General features: G+C 41.3%; 1 protein-coding gene across 2 annotated transcripts in view; it reads right to left on the reverse strand.

Moving 5' to 3' along the window:
- Positions 1-1,895: 1,895 nt before the first annotated feature.
- Adk (adenosine kinase) overlaps positions 1,896-21,228 on the reverse strand; it is a 411,200-nt gene continuing 391,867 nt past the window's right edge. For both annotated transcript variants that reach the window (XM_042690120.1, XM_042690121.1), the window contains exon 11: positions 1,896-2,269. In XM_042690120.1, coding sequence (XP_042546054.1) covers positions 2,145-2,269 — 125 coding nt within the window. In that variant the 3' untranslated portion in view covers positions 1,896-2,144. The remainder of the gene's footprint in view (positions 2,270-21,228) is intronic.

Below are 21,228 nucleotides of genomic sequence, written 5' to 3' on the forward strand. Positions count from 1 at the left end.
TACTTCTACAGATCAATATGGGGATATTTATATTTTAATATTAAGTCTTATATTTATATCTTTAATTTCACAGCAGTTTTCTTTTTCTTTTCTTGTTTCTTTTGTTGTGTTGGTTGTGGGGCTTGAATTCTGGGCCTGGGCGCTGTCCCTCAGCTCTTCAGCTCAAGGCAAGTGCTCTACCACTGAGCTACAGTGCCACTTCCGGTTTTCTGGTGGTTAATTGGAGATAAAGAGTCTCATGGACTTTCTAGTCTCGGTTGGCTTTGAACTATGATCCTCAGATGTCAGTCTCCTGAGTAGCTAGGATTATAGATGTGAATCACAGGCACCTGGCTTCAGCAGTGTTTTTGATAGTTTCCAGTGCAGTGGACTTCCAGAACCTTTTTCAGTTTTATTTATTGATTGATCAATTATGCTGGTCTTGGGGCTTGAACTCAGGGCCTGGGCATTGTCCTTGGGCTTTTTTTTGCTCATGGCTAGTGCTCTAGCCTTGATCCACAGCTCTAGTTCTGGCATTTTGGTAGTTAACTGAAGATGAGTCTCACAGACTTCTTGCCTAGGCTGGCTTCAAATTGCAATCCTCAGATTTTGGCCTCCTAAGTAGCTAAGATTATAGACATGACCTACCAGTGACCAGTGCCCATATATATTTTGCTGGTCCTAGGCCTTGAACTCTGGGCCTGGTTGCTGTCGCTGAGCTCCTTTTCCCCAAAGCTAACACTCTGCTACTTGAGCCACAGCACCACTTGCAACTTTTTCTATAATTAATTGGAGAGAAGAGTCTCATGGACTTTGCTGCCAGGTTGTCTTTCAACCACAATCCTCAGATCTCAGCGTCCTTGAGTAGCTAGGATTACAAGTGTGAGCCAGCTCTGATATTTTCTATATCATCACTTACATCCTCCTCTTGTTGAGATATCATGCTCCCCTTCTTTAAACAGTTTTTAAAAGCTGTTTGAACAAAATTAAAACAAGTGATTTAAGTATTTGTTTAGTAACTAGAATGTCTGTGCTTTCCCCCAAGATGAATCCACACTTTCTTGTTTCTTGTATTCCTGGGGGGGTAGGTGATGGGCCAGGGACAAAAGCTAACATGCTACAAAAAGCTCTTGGGTTTTGTTTACTTTTTCCTTGCTGTGTTGACCAGGCTGTCTGGCCTTGAACTCCTGGGTTCAACATCAAGGCTTAGTACTGTATAATCATCTTCTTTCTTTTGTTTTATTAAGTACAGGACAAAGACAAAAAACAATCCCATAGGAGAAAGTTTTATTTGTATCAAATTTACAGAGTACCATAAGTAAGCATAAGGTCATAATTTGAATATTGTAATATAACATGATATTTGGCAAATTATTCAATTACCAATGTGTATCACATATTTGAGTGCACATTGAAAAGATTATTTGGAGTAATTTGGCACGATAAATATTTTTGTACATTATTTTGTACATTATTTCATGTATATATGTGGTATTTACTTATGTGTGTGTATGTGTATACACACATTCCTAAATTAAATATATTTATATAAAAAGCTAAAGATTGATGTATTAGGATTAATTTCTTTAAAAAGTCTATCATATTAAATTGCATCTGCATTCAAAGCAGAAGTGTAAAAAAACTGATCAACTTACACACTTGAATTTACAAAGTAACTGAAAATGAAATTAAAATTTCTCTTGAGCCAGGTGCTGGTGGCTCACAACTGTAATCCTAGCTACTCAGGAGGCTGTTCAAAGCCAGTCAGGGCAGGAAAGATCATGAGACTCTTATCTCCAATAAACCACTCAGAAAACTGTAAGAGGCTCTGTGGCTCAAGTGGTAGAGCTCCGAAGAGCTGAGGGACAGCGTCCAGGCCCAGAGTTCAAGCCCCATGACTGACAAAAAAAAAAAAAAAAATTCTATTGAAATGTTATATTTCTGTTTAATTGACATTGAAGAGGCACTAGAAGACATTGGAAATCAACATTTCAGGTTGCAGAAAGGCTAAAGATTCTAAGAGCATTACCGTACCCTCTAAATTAAGACTGACCAGATTATAGTAGGAAAAGATGGCAGAAAACATTTTTTTCTTCATTAATGTGGAAATTCTCAGGAGGCAACCAGGACATTGTTCTCCCAGGCCTGGGTTTTGTGCTCTTCCATCAGTGGAAATCTGGCTTCTCAGGAAAAGTGCAACCCGTTTGCCTAATTATGACACTTGCTGCATAGTGGCCAGCCCGGATGCATTCAGTCAGAGGCTTGTCAGAGACCAGTTGAGAAAGAAAACCTAGAACACACACAAAGGAAGAGCATGAGTACTGGGTAACAGCAGTGGATGTCACTGGGTCAGAACAGAATATGACTTCAGCTCCTAGTACTTCCTTCAGCCATGGCAATAAACAAAGTCCCCCCGGGTTGGAGCAGTCTTGCTCCTCACAGAGCTCAAGGTGGGCCATGGACGACTTGCCAGCAAGGAAATCCAGCTGTTCTACTTATGCCTCACTCATGGCGCTTTCCTTTCACTTTGAGATAAAAAAGTTTCAAGAAATGCTGGTCAAATGGTAACCTGGGGTCCTCATGGCTGGTAGGTTATGCTCCCTTACTCTTGCGCTCTGGACTTCAGTCTACCACTGAGCCACCTTCCCAGCCCCTGGACTTCTTTTTTTATTGTGAAAATACTGTACAGAGGGGTTACAATTATATGGGCAAGATAATGAGTACATTTCTTATCAAGCATTGTAGCCTCCTCCTTTGTTTCCCCTTCCCATCCCATCCTCCCCCAGCCCCCCCACCCAACCCCCCCCCCCCCTGCACCAAGTTGTAAAGTTCGTTTTCGACATAACGACTTGTACATCTCATTGTTGCAATGGGTCCACCTGTATCCCTATTTAAACGATTTGTTTTTTTCCCTTCCCCTCCACAAATTATACCGATATCAAATACAGTGAAAGCAGGGGTTATACTGTGGGGGAGGGACATACAAAGCAACAAAGAAATAATCTTATAAATGTGTTAGAAATAATCGCATGAAAGAAAAAAAAATTTGAATACCCTGGACTTCTTTGTTTTTTTTTTGGGGTCCGGTTGTGGGGCCTGAACTCTGGGCCTGGGCGCTGCCCCTCAGCTCTTCAGCTCAAGGCTAGTGCTCTACCACTTGAGCCACAGCGCCACTTCCGGCTTTTTTCATTTTGCATATGTGGTGCTGAGGAATCGAACCCAGGGCCTCAGGCATGCAAGGCAAGCACTCTACCACTGAGCCATCTTCCCAGCCCTACCCTGGACTTCTTTAGTATGGTTGTTGTTCAAAATATTCTGTACTTTGAGCCGGGAGCTGGTGGCTCACGCCTGTAATCCTAGCTACTCAGGAGGCTGAGATCTGAGGATCGCGGTTCAAAGCCAGCCCGAGCAGGAGAGACCGTGAGACTCCTATCTCCAATAAACCACCAGAAAACCGGAAGTGGCGCTGTGGCTCAAGTGGTAGAGCGCTCGCCTTGAGCTGAAGAGCTGAAGGACAGCGCCCAGGCCCAGAGTTCAAGCCCCACGACCGACAAAAAAAAAAAAAAATTCTGTACTTTGGATAGGATTCTATCATCTGGATATCTCTAAGTACAGCTTTGAGGGGGAAAATGTTCTAAAAGACCCCATTATCTCTGTTTCTTTCCAAGGAATATCAGTGAAACACTATAAAGGAATAGCAGTGCAACAGTCTATCTAGTTAGCACCATGGACCAGGTTGACATTAAGAATACTATTGGTAAGTGTTCAGGAATAATGAAGGTGTTAGGAATAACAAAGGTAGTATCACAATAGTTTATATGTATCAGGATGATAATAGGAAACATTAATAATTTAAGGTAACACATATGACAAGTTTGGTGAATAGGGCAAATTCCTTGAAAGACATAAGCTTTCAGATCTTTTTGATAATTTGATTAGAGGGAATCTATTGAAGAGATTATTGTTATTTGTCAGTTGTGAGGCTTGAACTCTGGGCCTTGGTACTGTTTCTGAGCTTTTTTAAAAAAAATTTTTTTGGGGAGGTCCGGTCATGGGGCCTGAACTCTGGGCCTGGGCGCTGTCCCTCAGCTCTTCAGCTCAAGGCTAGCACTCTACCACTTGAGCCACAGCGCCACTTCCGGCTTTTTTTCTTTTTGCTTATGTGGTGCTGAGGAATCGAACCCAGTGCCTCATGCATGCAAGGCAAGCGCTCTACCACTGAGCCACCTTCCCAGCCCTCTGAGCTTTTTTTGGTCAAGACTAGTGAGTTAATTAGAGATAAGAGTCTCACAGATTTTCCTACCTAGGCTGGCTTTGAACTAGGATCCTCAGATCTCAGCCTCCTACATAGCTAGGATTATAGGCATGAGCCACCAGTTCCTGGCCTATTTTGTAGTTTAAAAACTTTCTTATAAATAAGTTCCAGGTCCAGATGATCTCAAGGGTGAATTCTACCAAAGGTTTTAGAGAAGTAAGACCTATGGCATGATAGCTCTTCAGAAAACTGAAACTATGTCCTGCCTTTCCCTCTGGTGGCAGTATTACTCTAATACCACAACTCTAAAAAGATTTATTCTGATCCCTAGTATTCTTAAGAACATTTTACCAAGTCAAATCCAAAAATATTTAGAAGACTATATATCATATAAAGTGGAGTTTCTTTTTTTTCTTTTTTTTTGTCGGTCATGGGGCTTGAACTCTGGGTCTGTGCGCTGTTCCTCAGCTCTTCAGCTCAAGGCTAGTGCTCTACCACTAGTGAGCTACAGCGCCACTTGCAGTTTTCTGGTGGTTTATTGGAGATAACAGTCTCACGGACTTCCTTGCCTGAGCTGGCTTTGAACCGTGATCCTCAGATCTCAACCTCCTGAGTAGTTAGGATTATAGGTGTGAGCCACCAACACCCAGCAAAGTGGAGTTTCTTTCTTTTTTTTTTTTAATTTTTTTTTTTTTTTTTGGGGGTCCGGTTGTGGGGCCTGAACTCTGGGCCTGGGCGCTGTCCCTCAGCGCTTCAGCTCAAGCTAGAGCTCTACCACTAGAGCCACAGCACCACTTCTGGCCTTTTCTGCTTATGTGGTGCTGAGGAATTGAACCCAGGGCTCAGCCACATTCCCAGCCCCAGATAGATCTATTTTTATTTTTAATTTTTGGTGCCTATACTGGGGCTTGAACTCAGAGCCTAGGTGCTTTCCCTGAACTTTGGTGCTCAAGACTAGCACTTTACTACTTGAGCCACAGCTCTACTTCTGGTTCTTTGGTGGCTAATTGGAGGTAAGTCTTATGGGTGTTTTCCCTAGGTGGGCTTTGAACCGTGATCCTCTGATCTTAGCCTTCTGAGTAGTTGGATTAAAGGCACATGTCACTGGTGCCCAGCTATTTTCAGTTTTTTTTTTTAAATGAACCTCCCTCCATACTTACTTTCCTAACAGTTATGCTAGTTTACATTACCACCAACAGTGTTTCAGTGTTCCTTTTGTTTCCATCCTTGTCAGTATTTTTTGTTTGTTTCTTGATGTTTGCTATTCTGACTGGGGTGAGATGGGATCTTCGTGTAATTTTGATTTGCCTTTCCTTTATGGCTGAGGAAGTCGAACGTTTCTTCATGTGTTTGTTGCACATTTGTGCTTCCTTCTCTCGGGCCTGGCTGCTCAATTCAGTGCACGTTGATCACTGGGTTATCTGCTCACTAGCTGTTTCAGCTCTTTGTGTATTTACCCTCTGCTGAATGCCTCATGAAGATTTTCTCCCATTCAGGAGGGTGTTTCCTTCTTTTCTTTCCTTTCTTTCTTTCCTCTCTCTCTCTCTCTTTCTCAGAATTTTTCCTATGTTTTCCTGTAGTAGATTTAGTTTCAGGTCTTACTTTGAGTACAAAATGAGAGCTAGTGGTCTAGTTTCAGTTCCTTGCATGTTTTCCCAATACCATTTGTTGAAGAGGCTGTCTTTTTTCTAGTGTATGCTTTTAGCTCCTCTGTAAAAGATAAGATGTCTATAGTTGTATGATTTAATTTTTTTCTTTCTTTCTTCCTTCCTTTCTCTTTCTTTTCCTTTCTTTCTTTCTCTCTCTCTTTCTTCCTTTCTCTTTCTTTTCCTTTCTTTCTTTCTCTCTCTCTCTCTCTCTCTCCCTCCCTCCCTCCCTCCCTTCCTTCCTTTTGTTGATTGAGAGGCTTGAACTAAGGGCCTGAGGCACTGTCCCTGAGCTTTTCTGCTCAAGTGCTTTACCACCTTGAGCCACAGTTTCATTTCTGTTTTTCTGGTGACTAATTGGAGACAAGAATCTCATGGACTTTCCTGCCCACACTGGATTCAAACTGTGATCCTTAGATCTCAGCCCCCTAAGTAACTAGTGCCCGGCTTGTATTTTCTTTTTGTATTTTTGCCTATGTAGTTTAATTTCTACATTTTCTATTCTATTCTTTTGGTCTTTGAATCTGTTTTTGTGTCTGTACCATGCTGTTTTTGGTATTATAATTCTGCAGTACAATTTGAAGTCTGGACTTGTGATACTTCCAACATGGCTCTTTTTGCTCAGAATTTGTGTAAAAATGTTGTCAATTCAATACAATTCTAGCAGGCTTTTTTTTTTTCTTTTCTTTTTTTTTTTTTTTTGCCAGTCTTGGGGCTTGAACTCAGGGCCTAGGGTCTCTCTGTTCCTGAGCTTCTTTGTCTCAAGGCTAGCGCTCTACCACTTGAACCACAGCGCTACTTCTGGCTTTTTTTGTGTATGTGGTACTAAGGAACCGAACCCAGAGCTTCATGCATGTGAGGTGAGCACTCTACCACTGAGCCACATTCCCAGCTCCCCCCACTTTCTTTTTGAACAGACACTGATAAGCTGATTCTCAAAATTATATGAAGGGCTGGGAATGTGGCTGAGTGGTAGAGTGCTTGCCTAGCATGCATGAAGCCCTGCGTTTGACTCATCAACACCACATACACAGAAAAAGCCAGAGGTGGTTGTGGCTCAAGTGGTAGAGTGCTAGCCTTGAACAAAAGAAGCTCAGGGACAGTGCCCAAGCTCTGAGTTCAAGTCCCAGGACTGGCAAAACAACAACAAAAAAAAAAACTATATGAAAATGCAAGAGCTCTAGATTAGCTGAAACATAACTCTGAAAAAGAATAAAACCAGAGAACTTAGGCTATTTGTTGTAAAAGATCATTATAGAACTATAATAATTAAAATTCTATGGTTTAGGCCTAAGATAGATAAACACATCAATGGAACTCAACAGAGCCCAGAAATATATCAACTTCTTTTTTTTTTTTTTTGGGTCCAGACGTAGGGCCTGAACTCTGGGCCTTGGGCGCTGTCCTTCAGCTCTTCAGCTCAAGGCTAGCGCTCTACTACTTGAGCCACAGCGCCACTTCCGGCTTTTTTCTTATGTGGTGCTGAGGAAACGAACCCAGTGCCTCAGGCATGCAAGGCAAGCGCTCTACCACTGAGCCACCTTCCCAGCCCCAAATATATCAACTTCTATAAGAACAATTGATAATTATAATTTATTTTTGTTAGTTGTAGGGCTTGAAAATGTGGGACCTAAGAACTGTCCATGAGCTCTTTTGCTCAAGGTGAGTGCTCTACCACTTAAGCAACAGTGCCACTTTCAGTTTTCTGGTGGCTAATTAGAAATAAGAATCTCAGGGACTTTCCTTCCTGGGCTGGCTTTGAACCATAATCCTCAGATCTCAGCTTCTTGAGTAGCTAGGATTATAGGCATGAGCCATCAGTGCTGGGCTCCAATTGATTTTTTTTTTTTTTGACCTTTACCTGCCTGGCATCTCTGCCTTTTTTTTTTTTGTCGGTCGTGGGCCTTGAACTCTGGGCCTGGGCGCTGTCCCTCAGCTCTTCAGCTCAAGGCGAGCGCTCTACCACTTGAGCTACAGCGCCACTTCCGGTTTTCTGGTGGTTTATTGGAGATAGGAGTCTCACGGTCTTTCCTGCCCGGGCTGGCTTTGAACCACGATCCTCAGATCTCAGCCTCCTGAGTAGCTAGGATTACAGGCGTGAGCCACCAGCGCCCGGCATCTCTGCCTTTTTATTTATTTTATTTTTATTTATTTTTTTTTTGGGGGGGGGGTATGGTCGTAGGGCCTGAACTCTAGGCCTGGGCGCTGTCCCTCAGCTCTAGGGCTCTACTACTTGAGCCACAGCGCCACTTCTGGCTTTTTTCTTTTTTTGCTTATGTGGTGCTGAGGAATCGAACCCAGGGCCTCAGGCATGCAAGGCAAGCGCTCTACCACTGAGCCACCTTCCCAGCCCCTCCAATTGATTTTTTAAATAAAAGTATCAAGCAATAACAAAATCAGATTCCATATATGAATAGACTCTTTACTTCATACCATCTACAATTAACTCGAAGTGTTTGAGACCTTAATGTAAGAAATAAAATTATGATAATCTGAGAAGAAAACATAGGTGAAAAATTTTAGTGATTTTGAGTCTGCTAGATTACTTGGTAATATTTAAAAAGTATAACTATTCTATTGTGCTATATCTCTTGGTCCAAACAGACTTTTATTAGAAAAAGAATAACTGGGATGTCATCAAAATTAAGTACTTTTGAATCCCAGATACTCAGGAGTTGGAGATAGAACAATGAATGCTTGAAGCCAGCTGGAACAAAAGCAACACAATATTTATTTTATTTTATTTTTTTTGCCAGTCCTGGGCTTGAACTCTGGGCCTGGGTGCTGTCCCTCAGCTCTTCAGCTCAAGGCTAGCGCTCTACCACTTGAGCCACAGTGCCACTTCTGGCTTTTTCTGCTTATGTGGTGCTGAGGAATCAAACCCAGGGCCTCATACATGCAAGGCAAGCACGCTACCACTGAGCCACCTTCCCAGCCCCTACAATATTTATTTTAAAAAGAAGCCACCTGGGCTTCAGTAGCTCACTCCACCTAGCTACTAAGAAGGCTGAGATCTAAGGATCACAGTTCAAAGCCAGCTTGGGCAGGAAAGTCTGTAAAACTCTAAGCTCCAAAAAGCCAGAGTAGAGGTATCTCTCAGATGGCAGAGTCCTAGCCTTAGCAGAACAGCTCAGGGACAATGGCCTGGCCAAGTTCAAGCCTTAGGAACAAAACAAACAAAAATCAACAACCAAAACAAAAACAAAAAAAAAGAAGCCAGCATGGTGCATATAGGTGGTTCCAGACACATAGAAGGCAGAGATAGGATCAAAATCCAAGGCCAGTGTGGGCAATAGTTCAAGATTCTAACAAAAATTAAAAGCAAAACGGATGGGAAGTATGGCTGGAGTGGCAAGTATAAGGCTTTCAGTTGAATCCTCAGTACCATCGCCAAAAAGCCCCCCACTCTCCTCAAGAAAAATCCAAACCCCTTTTGCATCTTGGTAACATGAAATAATAAAAATGGGCAAAAGTGTTGACTATGTCAAAGAAGAGAAACAGATGCCAAGTGTGCATGTAATGCTCAACATCTTTATAGCTTTCCCCCTTCCTGCCCCCAAGCTGAGGACCAACTCAGGGCCTTGTACTTGGCAGGCAAGTGCTCTTCCACTGAGCTAAATCCCCAACCTCTCAAAATCTTTAGTTATTAAAGAAATGAAAATTAAAATCATCGCCGGGCACTGGTGGCTCACGCCTGTAATCCTAGCTACTCAGGAGGCTGAGATCTGAGGATCACGGTTCAAAGCCAGCCCGGGCAGGAGAGACCGTGAGATTCCTATCTCCAATAAACCACCAGAAAACCAGAAGTGGCGCTGTGGCTCAAGTGGTAGAGCGCTCGCCTTGAGCTGAAGAGCTGAGGGACAGCGCCCAGGCCCAGAGTTCAAGCCCCACGACTGGACCCAAAAAAAAAAAAAGAAAGAAAATTAAAATCACCATTAGATAGATCACTATATACTCATTAGAATGGCTAAAATTGTCAAAACAGACTCTGTGTTGTCACTCTCATACACTGATTGTGCAAAAGTAAAATAAAACCATTTTGGAAAACCCTAATGCTATAAATATATAAAACACAGCCATGACATGGCCCAAGGTAAACTAAAGCATCTATTTACAGAAGACTTGAAAATGCAGATTCTCAGCAGCTCCAAAGAAGAAGCAAGCCAAACAGATGAGAAGGGGCAGGAAGGCAGGGATACACAAGGGCACAGGAGCAGTGGCTTTACAGACAAGCATGTGCATATGTCTACATTTATCAACTGGTACACTTTAAATGTGTGCAGTTGATTGTCCTCCAATTATACTTCAACAAAATTTACAAAAAGAAAAAAAACATGTTGTTACAAATAAGACAGGTCAAGAATAGAGAAATCTGGGCTGCTTTCCCCTTAGGGAAGCTTGAGCTGCTATAGCAGGGCTCAAATACTGGGAAAAGCAGATAATGAGAAACTGTTCTGGAACTGGACTTTTGGGCCTTAGGCCTGGCCGCCAGGGCAGGAGGGAGGTTAATTGAGAAGCTGTGGTACAGTGACCTATAGAGAACATTACAAGAGATTTATGTCCTTCCTCTTCTACTATTCTCATCACACAGGCTTCCGAGTCAGAAGTAGGGAGCATTCTGCATTTGCTAGAACAAGTATACTCATTCAAAGAATAAAATTAATTTGGTTAGTAGAATAATGAATTTTGAGGACATTTACTTAGATTGTGAAATAATTCTCTCAAGAGATTTAGGATTTAGTAAGGGTATTTTTTTATCACTGACTTTTCAGGTAAGAGTCAAAGGTCAATAGTAACTTTCTGCCAAACTGTAAGTGCAAGTACTCAGCCCACACAGTGAATGGAGCAGATGCCAAATTCAGAGCCAGATCAGCTTACAATGGAAACACGTCTATTAGAAGCCTTCTAAGCAACATCTGTTTCCCTTATTCCTCCTGCTAGCTAGCATCTCTGTGAGAAAAAGAAAGCTTATGTTTATGGAATGCTTTTGTGAAGCCTAAGTACCAGCATCCTCTTTAGAAGAGAAGAATCCCAATGAATGAGCCAAGCACTTAGGAGTCAGCTGCTTTGACAAGTGGAAAACCTGGACACTGGAAAACACTAAGACCTTTGCCTGGGAGCATATCTGCTTTTCAATAACCTATTTGGGAAAAAAAATCAACTCCAGTGGATTATGGATATAGCAGCATCGATTATAAGCACTACCTTCAAAAAGTAGTTGATATGAATCTTAACAGTTGTATAAAGTTAAACACGCACAGAGTTTCTTCTTAAAGACTTGCTTGCAGAGGATCCTTTTATAATAAGAATAAGCAAACAATGTCAAAGTGATTTTTATCTTCTAAAAGTCTATGTAACATAAAATATATTATTTTAAGAATTTAAAATGTACAATTCAGTGGCTGTCAGTACATTTATAATATTGTGTATCTATCAAAATGACCCCCACAGAAACTTCCAGGACTGGACATGGCTCAGTGGTGGACAGCTTGAACTAGCATATGTTCCACTGTCTGCACTGCTAATAAATATTAAAAACAAAAAACACAACCACCTCTCATTAGGTGTGGTGGTGCATACCTGTAATATTAGCACATGAGAAGAGGATTGTGATTTTGAGGTCACCCTAGGCTACATAGCAAGACCCTGCCTCAGAACAGAGGACTTCCCATTCCTCTTTGCCTCAGATCCTACTGACTATTGTTGTTGTTTTTTTTTTTTTGCCAGTCCTGGGGCTTGAACTCAGGGCCTGGGCACTGTCCTTGAGCTTCTTTTGCTAAAGGCTAGTACTCTACCATTTGAGCCACAGGCCATTTCTGGCTTTTTCTGTGTATGTGGTATTGAGGAACTGAACCCAGGGCTTCATGCCTGATAGGTAAACACTCTACCACTAAGCATATTCCCAGCCCCTGTTATTTATTATTTTTTGTCATTTGTGGGGCTTGAACTCTGGGCCTAAGCACTATCCCTCAGCTCTTCAGCTCAAAGTTTGTGCTCTACCACTTGAGCCACAGTGCCACTTCTGGTTTTCTGGTAGTTAATTGGAGATAAGAGTCTCACGGACTTTCCTGCCCTGGCTGGCTTTCAACCAGCCTCCTGAGTAGCTAGGATTACAGGTGTGATGCTAAGTTGCTTGTTTTTTGTTTTTGTTTTTTTTGGGGAGGTGGGACTAAGTTTGAACTCAGGGCCTTGTGAAAGGCCCTAGGTTTAATCTCTGTCAAACATGCCAATACATACAAGCTCCTTGTCACACTTCTATTTATGTGTTTTTGTATGTGTGTGTGTGTGTGTGTGTGTGTGTGTTTGGTTGTTGTTGCTCTTTTTGTGCTTCTATTGGGGCTTAAACTGGGCTTCACCATTTTTTGCTTACCATCTACCACTTGAGCCATACCTCCACTTTCAGCTTCATGCTGGTCAGCCTCCAGAGTATTAGGATTACGGGCATGAACCATCAGGGCTCTATTGGTGTGGCTCCATGCTCCTCAGACCTGAGCCTTTTGGGTAGGTAGGATTATAGGTATTGGTCCCTGGCTACTGGCAAGAGATTCTTTTTTAAATCAGTTATGAAAGACTTGTAATTCTTTACAGCCCTTGAGTCTCCAAAATGCCCAGTTATTATTAATGGGAGGCCTTCAGGTTGGCTCCTGGTCTTAGAGCTGCCTTCATCTTATTTCTGAGCATGTTCTTCTTACTTTCTAGAACAATATACTGAGCTTAGAAGGCTTGTATATTGAAAATCTCCTAGCAACTCAGGAGGCTAAGATTTGAAAACAAGTTCAAAGCCAGCATGGGCAGAAAAGACCAATTAATCACCAAAAAGCTGAAAGTGGACCTGTGGCTCAAGTGCTAGAGTCCTAGTCTTGAGCAAAAGAACTCAGCAACCAGGCCCTGAGTTCAACCCCAGGACTAGCAACAAAAAGAAAAAAAAAGTAATTTGGTAGCATATACAAAAAAGTAATAGAAAGCATACCAGTCTCTGTAACCCCTCTGTACAGTATTTTCAAAATAAAAACAAAATTGATTTAAAAAAAAAAGCATACCAGTCTCTAGTGAAGAGAATTGTAGGACTTAATGAAAGACATTACAAAACACTACATGGAGGGCTACACCAGGATATAAGTTAAGACAACATAGGCAATGCAAATTTAGTTGCAGACTCAACGAAGTTTTAGGAAACTGACAAAAATTGACTTTTAAATTTATGTGCAAAGACAAGGGATAATTGCCAAGTATGCCTCCAGAAGATAAACCAGATAAAAGAGGCTTGTCTGTCTGTCCAGAGTCAAACATATGTATAAATCTATAGAAGGAAATACAGGATTTAATGGCATACATCAGATAAATAGTGCAAAGGAAAAGAATGAGCCCTAAAACAAACAAATGAAAATATAAAGATTCGAGGTACAAAAGAGTTCCTGTTGCTTTTTAGAAAAGTAATGTTTGGGCTGGGAATGTGGCTCAGTGATAGAGTGCTTGCCTAGCATGCATGAGGCCCTGTGTTCAATTCCTCACTACCACATAAACAGAAAAAGTCAGAAGTGGCACTGTGGCTCAAATGGTAGAGTGCTAGCTTTGAGCAAAAGAAGCTTAGGGACAGTGCCCAGGCCCTGAGTTCAGGCCCAAGACTGGCAAAAACAAAAACAAATACAAAAGTAGTATTTAAAACCAGTCATGGGACTGGGAATGTGACTTAGCGATAGAATGCTGGTCTAGCATACATGAAGTCCTGGGTTTTATTCCTCAGTACCACATAAACAGAAAAAGCCAGCAGTGGTGCTGTGGCTCAAGTAGTAGAGCTCTAGTCTTGAGCAGAGAGACTTGGACAGAGCAAGGGTCCTGAGTTCAAGCCCCAGGACTGACAAAGAAGAAAAAAGTAGGACACACATCTACAATTCCAGTACTAGGCTGGCAGGAGGATTGAGTTCAAGGCAAGCCTGGGCTATCTATATAGCAAGGCCCTTTTACAGAGAAGAAAAAGAAAATAAACAAAAACTTTGCTGATAAAGGATTAGTATCTATACTATAAGAATAAAGGGGGGGGGGGGGGACTGGGAAGGTGGCTCAGTGGTAGAGCGCTTGCCTTTCATGCATGAGGCCCTGGGTTCAATTCCTCAGCACCACATAAGCAGAAAAAAAAAAAACAAACCGGAAGTGGTGCTATGGCTCAAGTGGTAGAGTGCTAGCCTTGAGCAAAAGAATCTCAGGAGCAGTGCACAGTCCCTGAGTTCAAGCCCCAGGACTGATACAAAAAAAAAAAAAAAGGCCAGAAATTGAGAAAAAAAAAAAAACACATTAGAAAAATAGGCAAGCATCTTGAAAAAGCATTTATTCATAGAAAACAAAAGATGCTAAACCTAAGGGGGAAATGCAAATTAAAAACAACAATGAGAACCTAAGAATTTGCTGGGTTAGCAAACATTTATATATCTGACAAAGGCACTTGATGAGGAAGATGCTTTGTAATCTTTCTACAGCTAGTAGGAATTTAAAGTGCTACAGTGAATTGCAAAAATGATTTTGTACTACCTAGCACACTAAGCACTTATTTTCATAACTAAGTATAAATTCTAAAGAAACTCTTCTAATAGCAGGACACATGCATTACAATGTTTATTAATAATGCAAAAAGCCAAGAATCAGCCTAAGCCACAAGCTGGATCAGCGGGCCTATTTGTACAAAAGAACAGAGAAAATGATAGTTGTATGCAGTGACATGGATGGGTTCTCCTATTGTTTAGGAATATATTAAATGTGTGGTGCATTTAAAAGAAAAGTAAATAAGCAGGACTTAGGAAATAGTTACTTTTAGTGCAGGGAAATATAACTGAAGTAGGTCTGACACATTCTTTTTTTTTTGGTCGGTTGTGGGGCTTGAACTTGAAGTAGTATTTACAAGGGTTTCAAAGAGATCTTTAATGTGGGTTTTGGGTCTAGAACTGCTCATTTTATCAATATCAGTATTTAATAATATATTATCCAAATTCTATTCTTTAGGTTTTTCTACCACTTATATTTGTGTGTATAGACACATTTATAATTCTGTATATAAATATGTTCTAGATTTTTCTAAATAATATGTATATTGTATACATAAATTTGTATATATATAATACACTATACATATCTAGTAGGCTGCTTTACTTAATATTATTTAAACATGTAACATTTTTCACTTAAAGTATTACCAAAAACCAAAAATATATAACACATTGAATTACTAAAGAGAACTTGGCATTCTTTTATTTTAGAGTGCAAATTAGTACCTCCCCCTCACCCTGTTTGGCCAATACTAGGCTTGAATTTAGGCCCTTACACTTTTTTTTTTTTTGGTCGGTCATGGGACCTAAACTCTGGGCCTGGGTGCTGTTCCTCAGCTCTTCAGCTCAAGGCTAGGGCTTTAACACTTGGGCCACAGCACCCACTTCCGGCTTTTTCTGCTTACCTGGTGCTGAGGAATTGAAACCTAGGGCCTCATGCATGCGAGGCAAACACTCTACCACTGAGCCACCTTCCCAGCCTGCCCTTATATTAAAAAAAAAAAAGCATCTTATTTTAGTTATTATAAAGGTGATATACAGAGGGTTATATTTACATAAGTCAGGTACAGTACACTTCCTTTTGGACAATAATGCCTTCCCTTCCCTCGCTCTCTCCCAGTTTCCCCTTCTCATGGCCAACCACAAGTAGTGTCTAGGGGGTGCCATACCTCGAACTCCAGCTTTTTGCTGGTTAATTGGAAATAAGCCTCTTTCCGATATGTCTGTTCCACCTGGCTTTGAACCATGATCCTCAGATCTCAGCCTCCTGAGTAAGCTAGGGTTACAGACTTGAGCCACTGTCACTAGGCAAATCAGCACTATTTAAAAAAATTTTCTTTCCTTCCTTCCTTCCCTCCCTCCCTCCCCCTTTCTTTCTTTCTTTCTTTCTTTCTTCTTTCCTTCCCTTCCTTCCTTCTCTCTCTCCCTCCCTCCCTCCCTTCCTTCCGTTGTGGGACTTGAACTCTGGAACTGGAGCTGTCTCTGAGCTCTTCAGCTCAAGACCAGTGCTCTACCACTTGAGCCACAGCACCACTTCTGGTTTTCTGGTGGTTTATTGGAGATAAGAATCTCATCAACTTTCCTGCCTAGGCTGGCCTTGAACCCTGATCCTCAGATCTCAGCCTCTTAAGTGGCTAGGATTACAGGCATGAGCCACCGGTACCCTGCTAAATTTCTTTATTGAAATTAAGTGGCTACATACATTTTACAATATTGTGGGATAGTGATACTTAGATAAACACATTTTAACCTTCACAAGGTGAATTCTCATTATTATGGTCTGTAAAGCTTGTAAACTCTACAAACTTTGACAAACAACTATTTCTTCCAAATCGGGTGATATATACATTTCTTTCCTTTTGCTTAGTGTCAGCTGTTTCCTTGAGTTGCTTAGTTCACTTTCATCAATGTCCACTGCATCAGCACTATTTTTGAAGGGCACTTTGGTAGTATCTATCAAAAATTTAAATGAATAACAGCGTTGAGCCCAGTAATTCCACTTCTAAGACACTATCATACAGAGATTTACAAGTGTTCAAAGGTATATGGAGAAGAACATTCTTTGCAGCTTTGCTTGGAATAAAAGAAGACCACCTTACTATCATTACTATTATTTAATATATAGCCCATATTAAAATACCTGGTATCCTAGGAATACCCCTAACATATTCTTTTTTTTTTTTGGTCCAGTCGTGGGGCCTGAAATCTGGGCCTGGGTGCTGTCCCTCAGCTCTTTAGCTCAAGGCTAGTGCTCTACCACTTGAGCCACAGCGCCACTTCTGGCTTTTTTCTTTTTGCTTATGTGGTGCTGAGGAATCGAACGCAGAGCCTCATGCATGCAAGGCAAGCGCTCTACCACTGAGCCACCTCCCCAGCCTCTAGAAACATAAATTTTTTAAAAAAATATTTTTGTTGGTCGTGGGGGGTCTTCAGCTCTTCAGCCTAAGGCTATCACTTGAGCCACAGTACCACAGTACCACATCTGGCTTTTTTCTGCTTATGTGGTACTGAGGAATTGAACCAAGGCCTCATGCGTGCAAGGCAAGCACTCTACCTCTGAGCCAACTTCCCAGACCTAACTAGAAACTTTTAATAGTTTGATACACACACACACACACACACACACACACACACACATTTTTTTTTGCTCTTCAGCTCAAGGAGAGTGCTCTAAAGCTTGAGCCACAGTGCCACTTCCGGTTTTCTAGTGGTTTATTGGATTCCTGCCCGGGCTGGCTTTGAACTGCGATCCTCAGATCTCAGCCTCCTAAGTAGCTAGGATTACAGGCATGAGCCACCAGTGCCTGGCTTTAGTTTGATATTTTTAAAGAGACCAGGTAAATTGTGTTGAATGTACTCAGTTTGGGTTGTCTGATGTTTCTTATGATGAGATTCAGCTTTAATACTTGCTGGGAATAACACAAAAGTAATGCCTGCTCTGTTCCTAGGGTGTCCTTATCAGGGGGTATTTAGCGATGTTTGATTGGTTGGTTGGAGTAATAGCTGCCTCATTTCCCCTTATAAAAATTATGATTAGGCTGGGAAGGTGGCTCAGTGGTAGAGCGCTTGCCTTGCATGCATGAGGCCCTGGGTTCGATTCCTCAGCACCACATAAGCAGAAAAAGCTGGAAGTGGTGCTGTGGCTCAAGTGGTAGAGCGCTATCCTTGAGCTGAAGAGCTGAGGGACAGCGCCCAGGCCCAGAGTTCAGGCCCCATGACTGACCAAAAAAAAAAAAAAAATTATGATTATGTGAAACAAAATAAAAGTAAACAACCCAACAGTATTGGACCAGTGAAATCTATAAATGGAATAGTAAGTTAGATCAATATTGCTTCTGTAAAACAAATTCTAAGACGAGGATAAGTAAAATTCAAGGGCAGAGCAAGTAAGTACAGGAAGCTGTCATTTCATGAAGAACTGGAATATGTTCTCCTACACAAACTTACAGGGAGAGGATTTCTGGATCAGCAGAATTAAGCAGCCAAAGAGGTACAATAGTTACTATGCATTTTTTTGTTTTTGGTTATTTTCTGTAACTTATAGATATTTTAAAGAAAGAAATAAATTTCTGGTTATAAAAGTAATGTTGCAGGTGGGGAATGTGGCTTAGTGGTAGAGTGCTTGCTTGCCTAGCAAGCCCTGGGTTTGATTCCTTAGTACCACATAAACAGAAAAAACCAAACATGGTGCTATGAATCAAGTGGTAGGGTGCTAGCCTTGAGCAGAAGAGCTGAGGGACAGCACCCAGGCCCAGAGTTCAAGCCCCATGACTGACAAAACCAAAACCAAAACAAAACAAACCCACCACCACCACAACAAAAACAACATGGGAAATTTAAGAAAAATGGTTATTAAGAGCAATGGATTCAAGAGTTTCAGCAGAAAGTTCTGTTTAACAGTTTTCTATGCATGCCTTTGAAGTTTATTAGTATTTATAGCCAATGGGGACAGAGCTTTTCATAGAGTAAATCAGCTCAAGTATCAGTGGAAGTACAATGAAATTGGTCACTCTACTTAGAAGATTCCTTAAGGTTATAAACAAAATTACTATTTTCTGTATTCTACTGTTAAGTTTAAGGAAATATAGGCAGTTTTAGTCAAGGCAATTTAGAAAGTTTTTGAAGGAATCTTTGTACAATTTTTTCTTCCCCCAATCATCTTGCTATATAAATCTGTACACATCTTGTGAGGTAGAAACTTAAGGATCAATGCTTTTCTCAGAGGGATTGCTAGAGAACAGAATTAAGCAGAGTAAGCAGAGAGGATTCACTGCACTTGGACAAAGTGTCTATCACAAGATATAAATGAAAACAGGTGTTTGGGGAAAAAAATAAGTGAAGCTTCACTGGCCGTAGGAAAACAAGCCTCAGCACCCTAGAGTAGCGTAACTGAGGAAGTTGGGAGATTGTACACACTATTATAACAAACCAGTGATGTCAGTTGCATCAGATGAAAGGATTTCCTTTAAAAGTTTTTATTATCAACAGAATATATGTACTGGAGCATTTGTGGATTCACACAAAAGTCATGCAGAAAAGTAGCTGAAAGTTCCCATATTCCTAAGCAAGCCCCAGTTTCCTATATATTACTATCTTGTATTAGTGTAGATCACTTGTTACAATTGATAAGCCAATATTGATAATGTGTTTACACATTTAGGTTTACTCTTGTGTTGTATTTTCTGTGGTATTTCACAAATCTGTACCATTAAAATGTAACAGAGAATCATTGTACTTCACTAAGACTCCTCTGTGTTTACTGCCCTCTTCTCTTCTAGCTTCTGTCCACCACAACTTTGTGTGTGTGTGTGTGCGCGCGTGCACATGCACGCGCATGTGCACGCTGCTCCTGAGGCTTAAACTCAGGGCCTGGGCACTGTCCTCAGTGTTTGCACACAAGGCTAGGGATCTACCACTGGAGACACAGTTCTACTTCTAGCTCTAGGTGGAAATAAGAGTCTCATAGACTTATTTTTTTAGCCAGTTCTGGGGCTTGAACTCAGGGCCTGGGCCCTGAGCTGTTTCTGCTCAAGGCTAGCACTCTACCACTTGAGCCACAGCACCACTTCTGGCATTTTCTGAGTAGTTTACTGGAGATAAGAGTCTCATGGACTTTCCTGCCTAGGCTGACTTCGAACGGTGATCCTCAGGTCTCAGCATCCTGAGTAACTATAGATGTGAGCGATTGGTACCTAGCAATTTCTTTTTTTAAAGTCTTATGTAGCTCTGGTTGGCCTCAAATTCACAATCCCCTCACTTCTGCTTCCCAAGGGCTGGGATTTACACCATGCTTGGCCAAACAACTTATTTGCTTACCATCATCTTTTCCAGAATGTCAGATAGTTAGAATCATATAATTTGTAGCTTTTAAAGAATATCTTGTTTCCAAGTCTTCTCAATTATGAATAAAATTGCTATAATGCAAACATTAAGTGCACAGGTTTTGGTGAAGATCTATGATCAGTTAAACAAGAAACACAATTGTTGGGTCATATGGTAAGCATATGTTTAGTTTTGTAAGAAATTGACAGACTAGGGCTGGGAAGGTGGCTCAGTGGTAGAACGCTTGCCTTGCATGCATGAGGCCCTGGGTTCGATTCCTCATATTCAGCACCACATAAGCAAAAAAGAAAAAAACCGGAAGTGGCGCTGTGGCTCAAGTGGTAGAGCACTATCCTTGAGCTGAAGAGCTGAGGGATAGCGCCCAGGCCCAGAGTTCAGGCCTCACAATCGGACCAAAAAAAAAAAAAAAAGAAATGGATAGACTAGCCAGGCATCCACTATAGTTCATGCCTGTAATCCTAAGTACTCAGGAGGCTGAGATCTGAGGAAAATGGTTCAAAGCCAGCCAGGCAGGTAAGTCCATGAGACTCATCTCAAACTACTAACAAAAATCATAGAAGTGGAATTATGGCTCAAGTGGTAGAGCACTAGCTTTCAGCAAAAGAAACTCAGGAACAGCACTTAGGCCCTGAATTCAGGCCCCACGACTGGCACAAAACAAGAAGAAAAAGAAAAAAGAAAGAGAGAGCGAGGCGTGGGAGTCGGGGCCAGCGGTGAGCTCTTGGTGCTACACATCCTTTTCCAGAGATGCCACACATACAAACTCAAGATGTTGGTAATGAGAGAAGAAAGAAGTTTTTTCATGATACAAAGACATGGAGGATTAAAGTCTGAAACCAGACTGAGTAGAAAATTCAGACTCCACTGCCAGTTAACTAGCAAAAAAGCCAGACTGGAGGTGTAGCTCAAGTGGTAAGAGGATGAGCCGCAAACAAGAATGACGAGAGAGCATAAGTCCAATATCAGCACCTGTCCTCCACCAAAAAAATTCTTGAGCCAGGAACTATGATGTAATCTTTGTGCTCAGGAGGTTGAGGTAGAAAGATTTTGTGGTCAAGATTTGGGAAATAAATTTGAGACTCTGTTTCAAGAAAACAAAACATCTTCATATTCACATAAAAAGAAAATTCTTCCAAAATACAATGGACTGTTGAAAAGCATGTGCATTATTTACATATGTCAAATTCATCCATTCCAGCATTTGCTGAGCGTATTTGTTCTGCTGTATGTCTGCTGTCTTCAGAACGTTTCTTGATTCACCTCAGACTGCTGGCCTTTTCTTCAGATTTGGTTCCAGTCCTAGAAGACTGGGTACAGTGATCTAATTATGTGCTTTCCTGATTGCTATAATGCTGTGATTTCTCTGCTGCCTCCATCCCTGCCTTACTCCAGCTCATTCATTTAAGTTAACATGCTCTTTATACATGAGTAATATCGAACTTCACAATGTACAGTGGTGACAAGTTAA

Source organism: Dipodomys spectabilis, unplaced genomic scaffold (genome assembly GCF_019054845.1).
Source record: "Dipodomys spectabilis isolate Male_0828 unplaced genomic scaffold, ASM1905484v1 ptg000136l, whole genome shotgun sequence".
NCBI classification, from domain to species: domain Eukaryota; kingdom Metazoa; phylum Chordata; class Mammalia; order Rodentia; family Heteromyidae; genus Dipodomys; species Dipodomys spectabilis.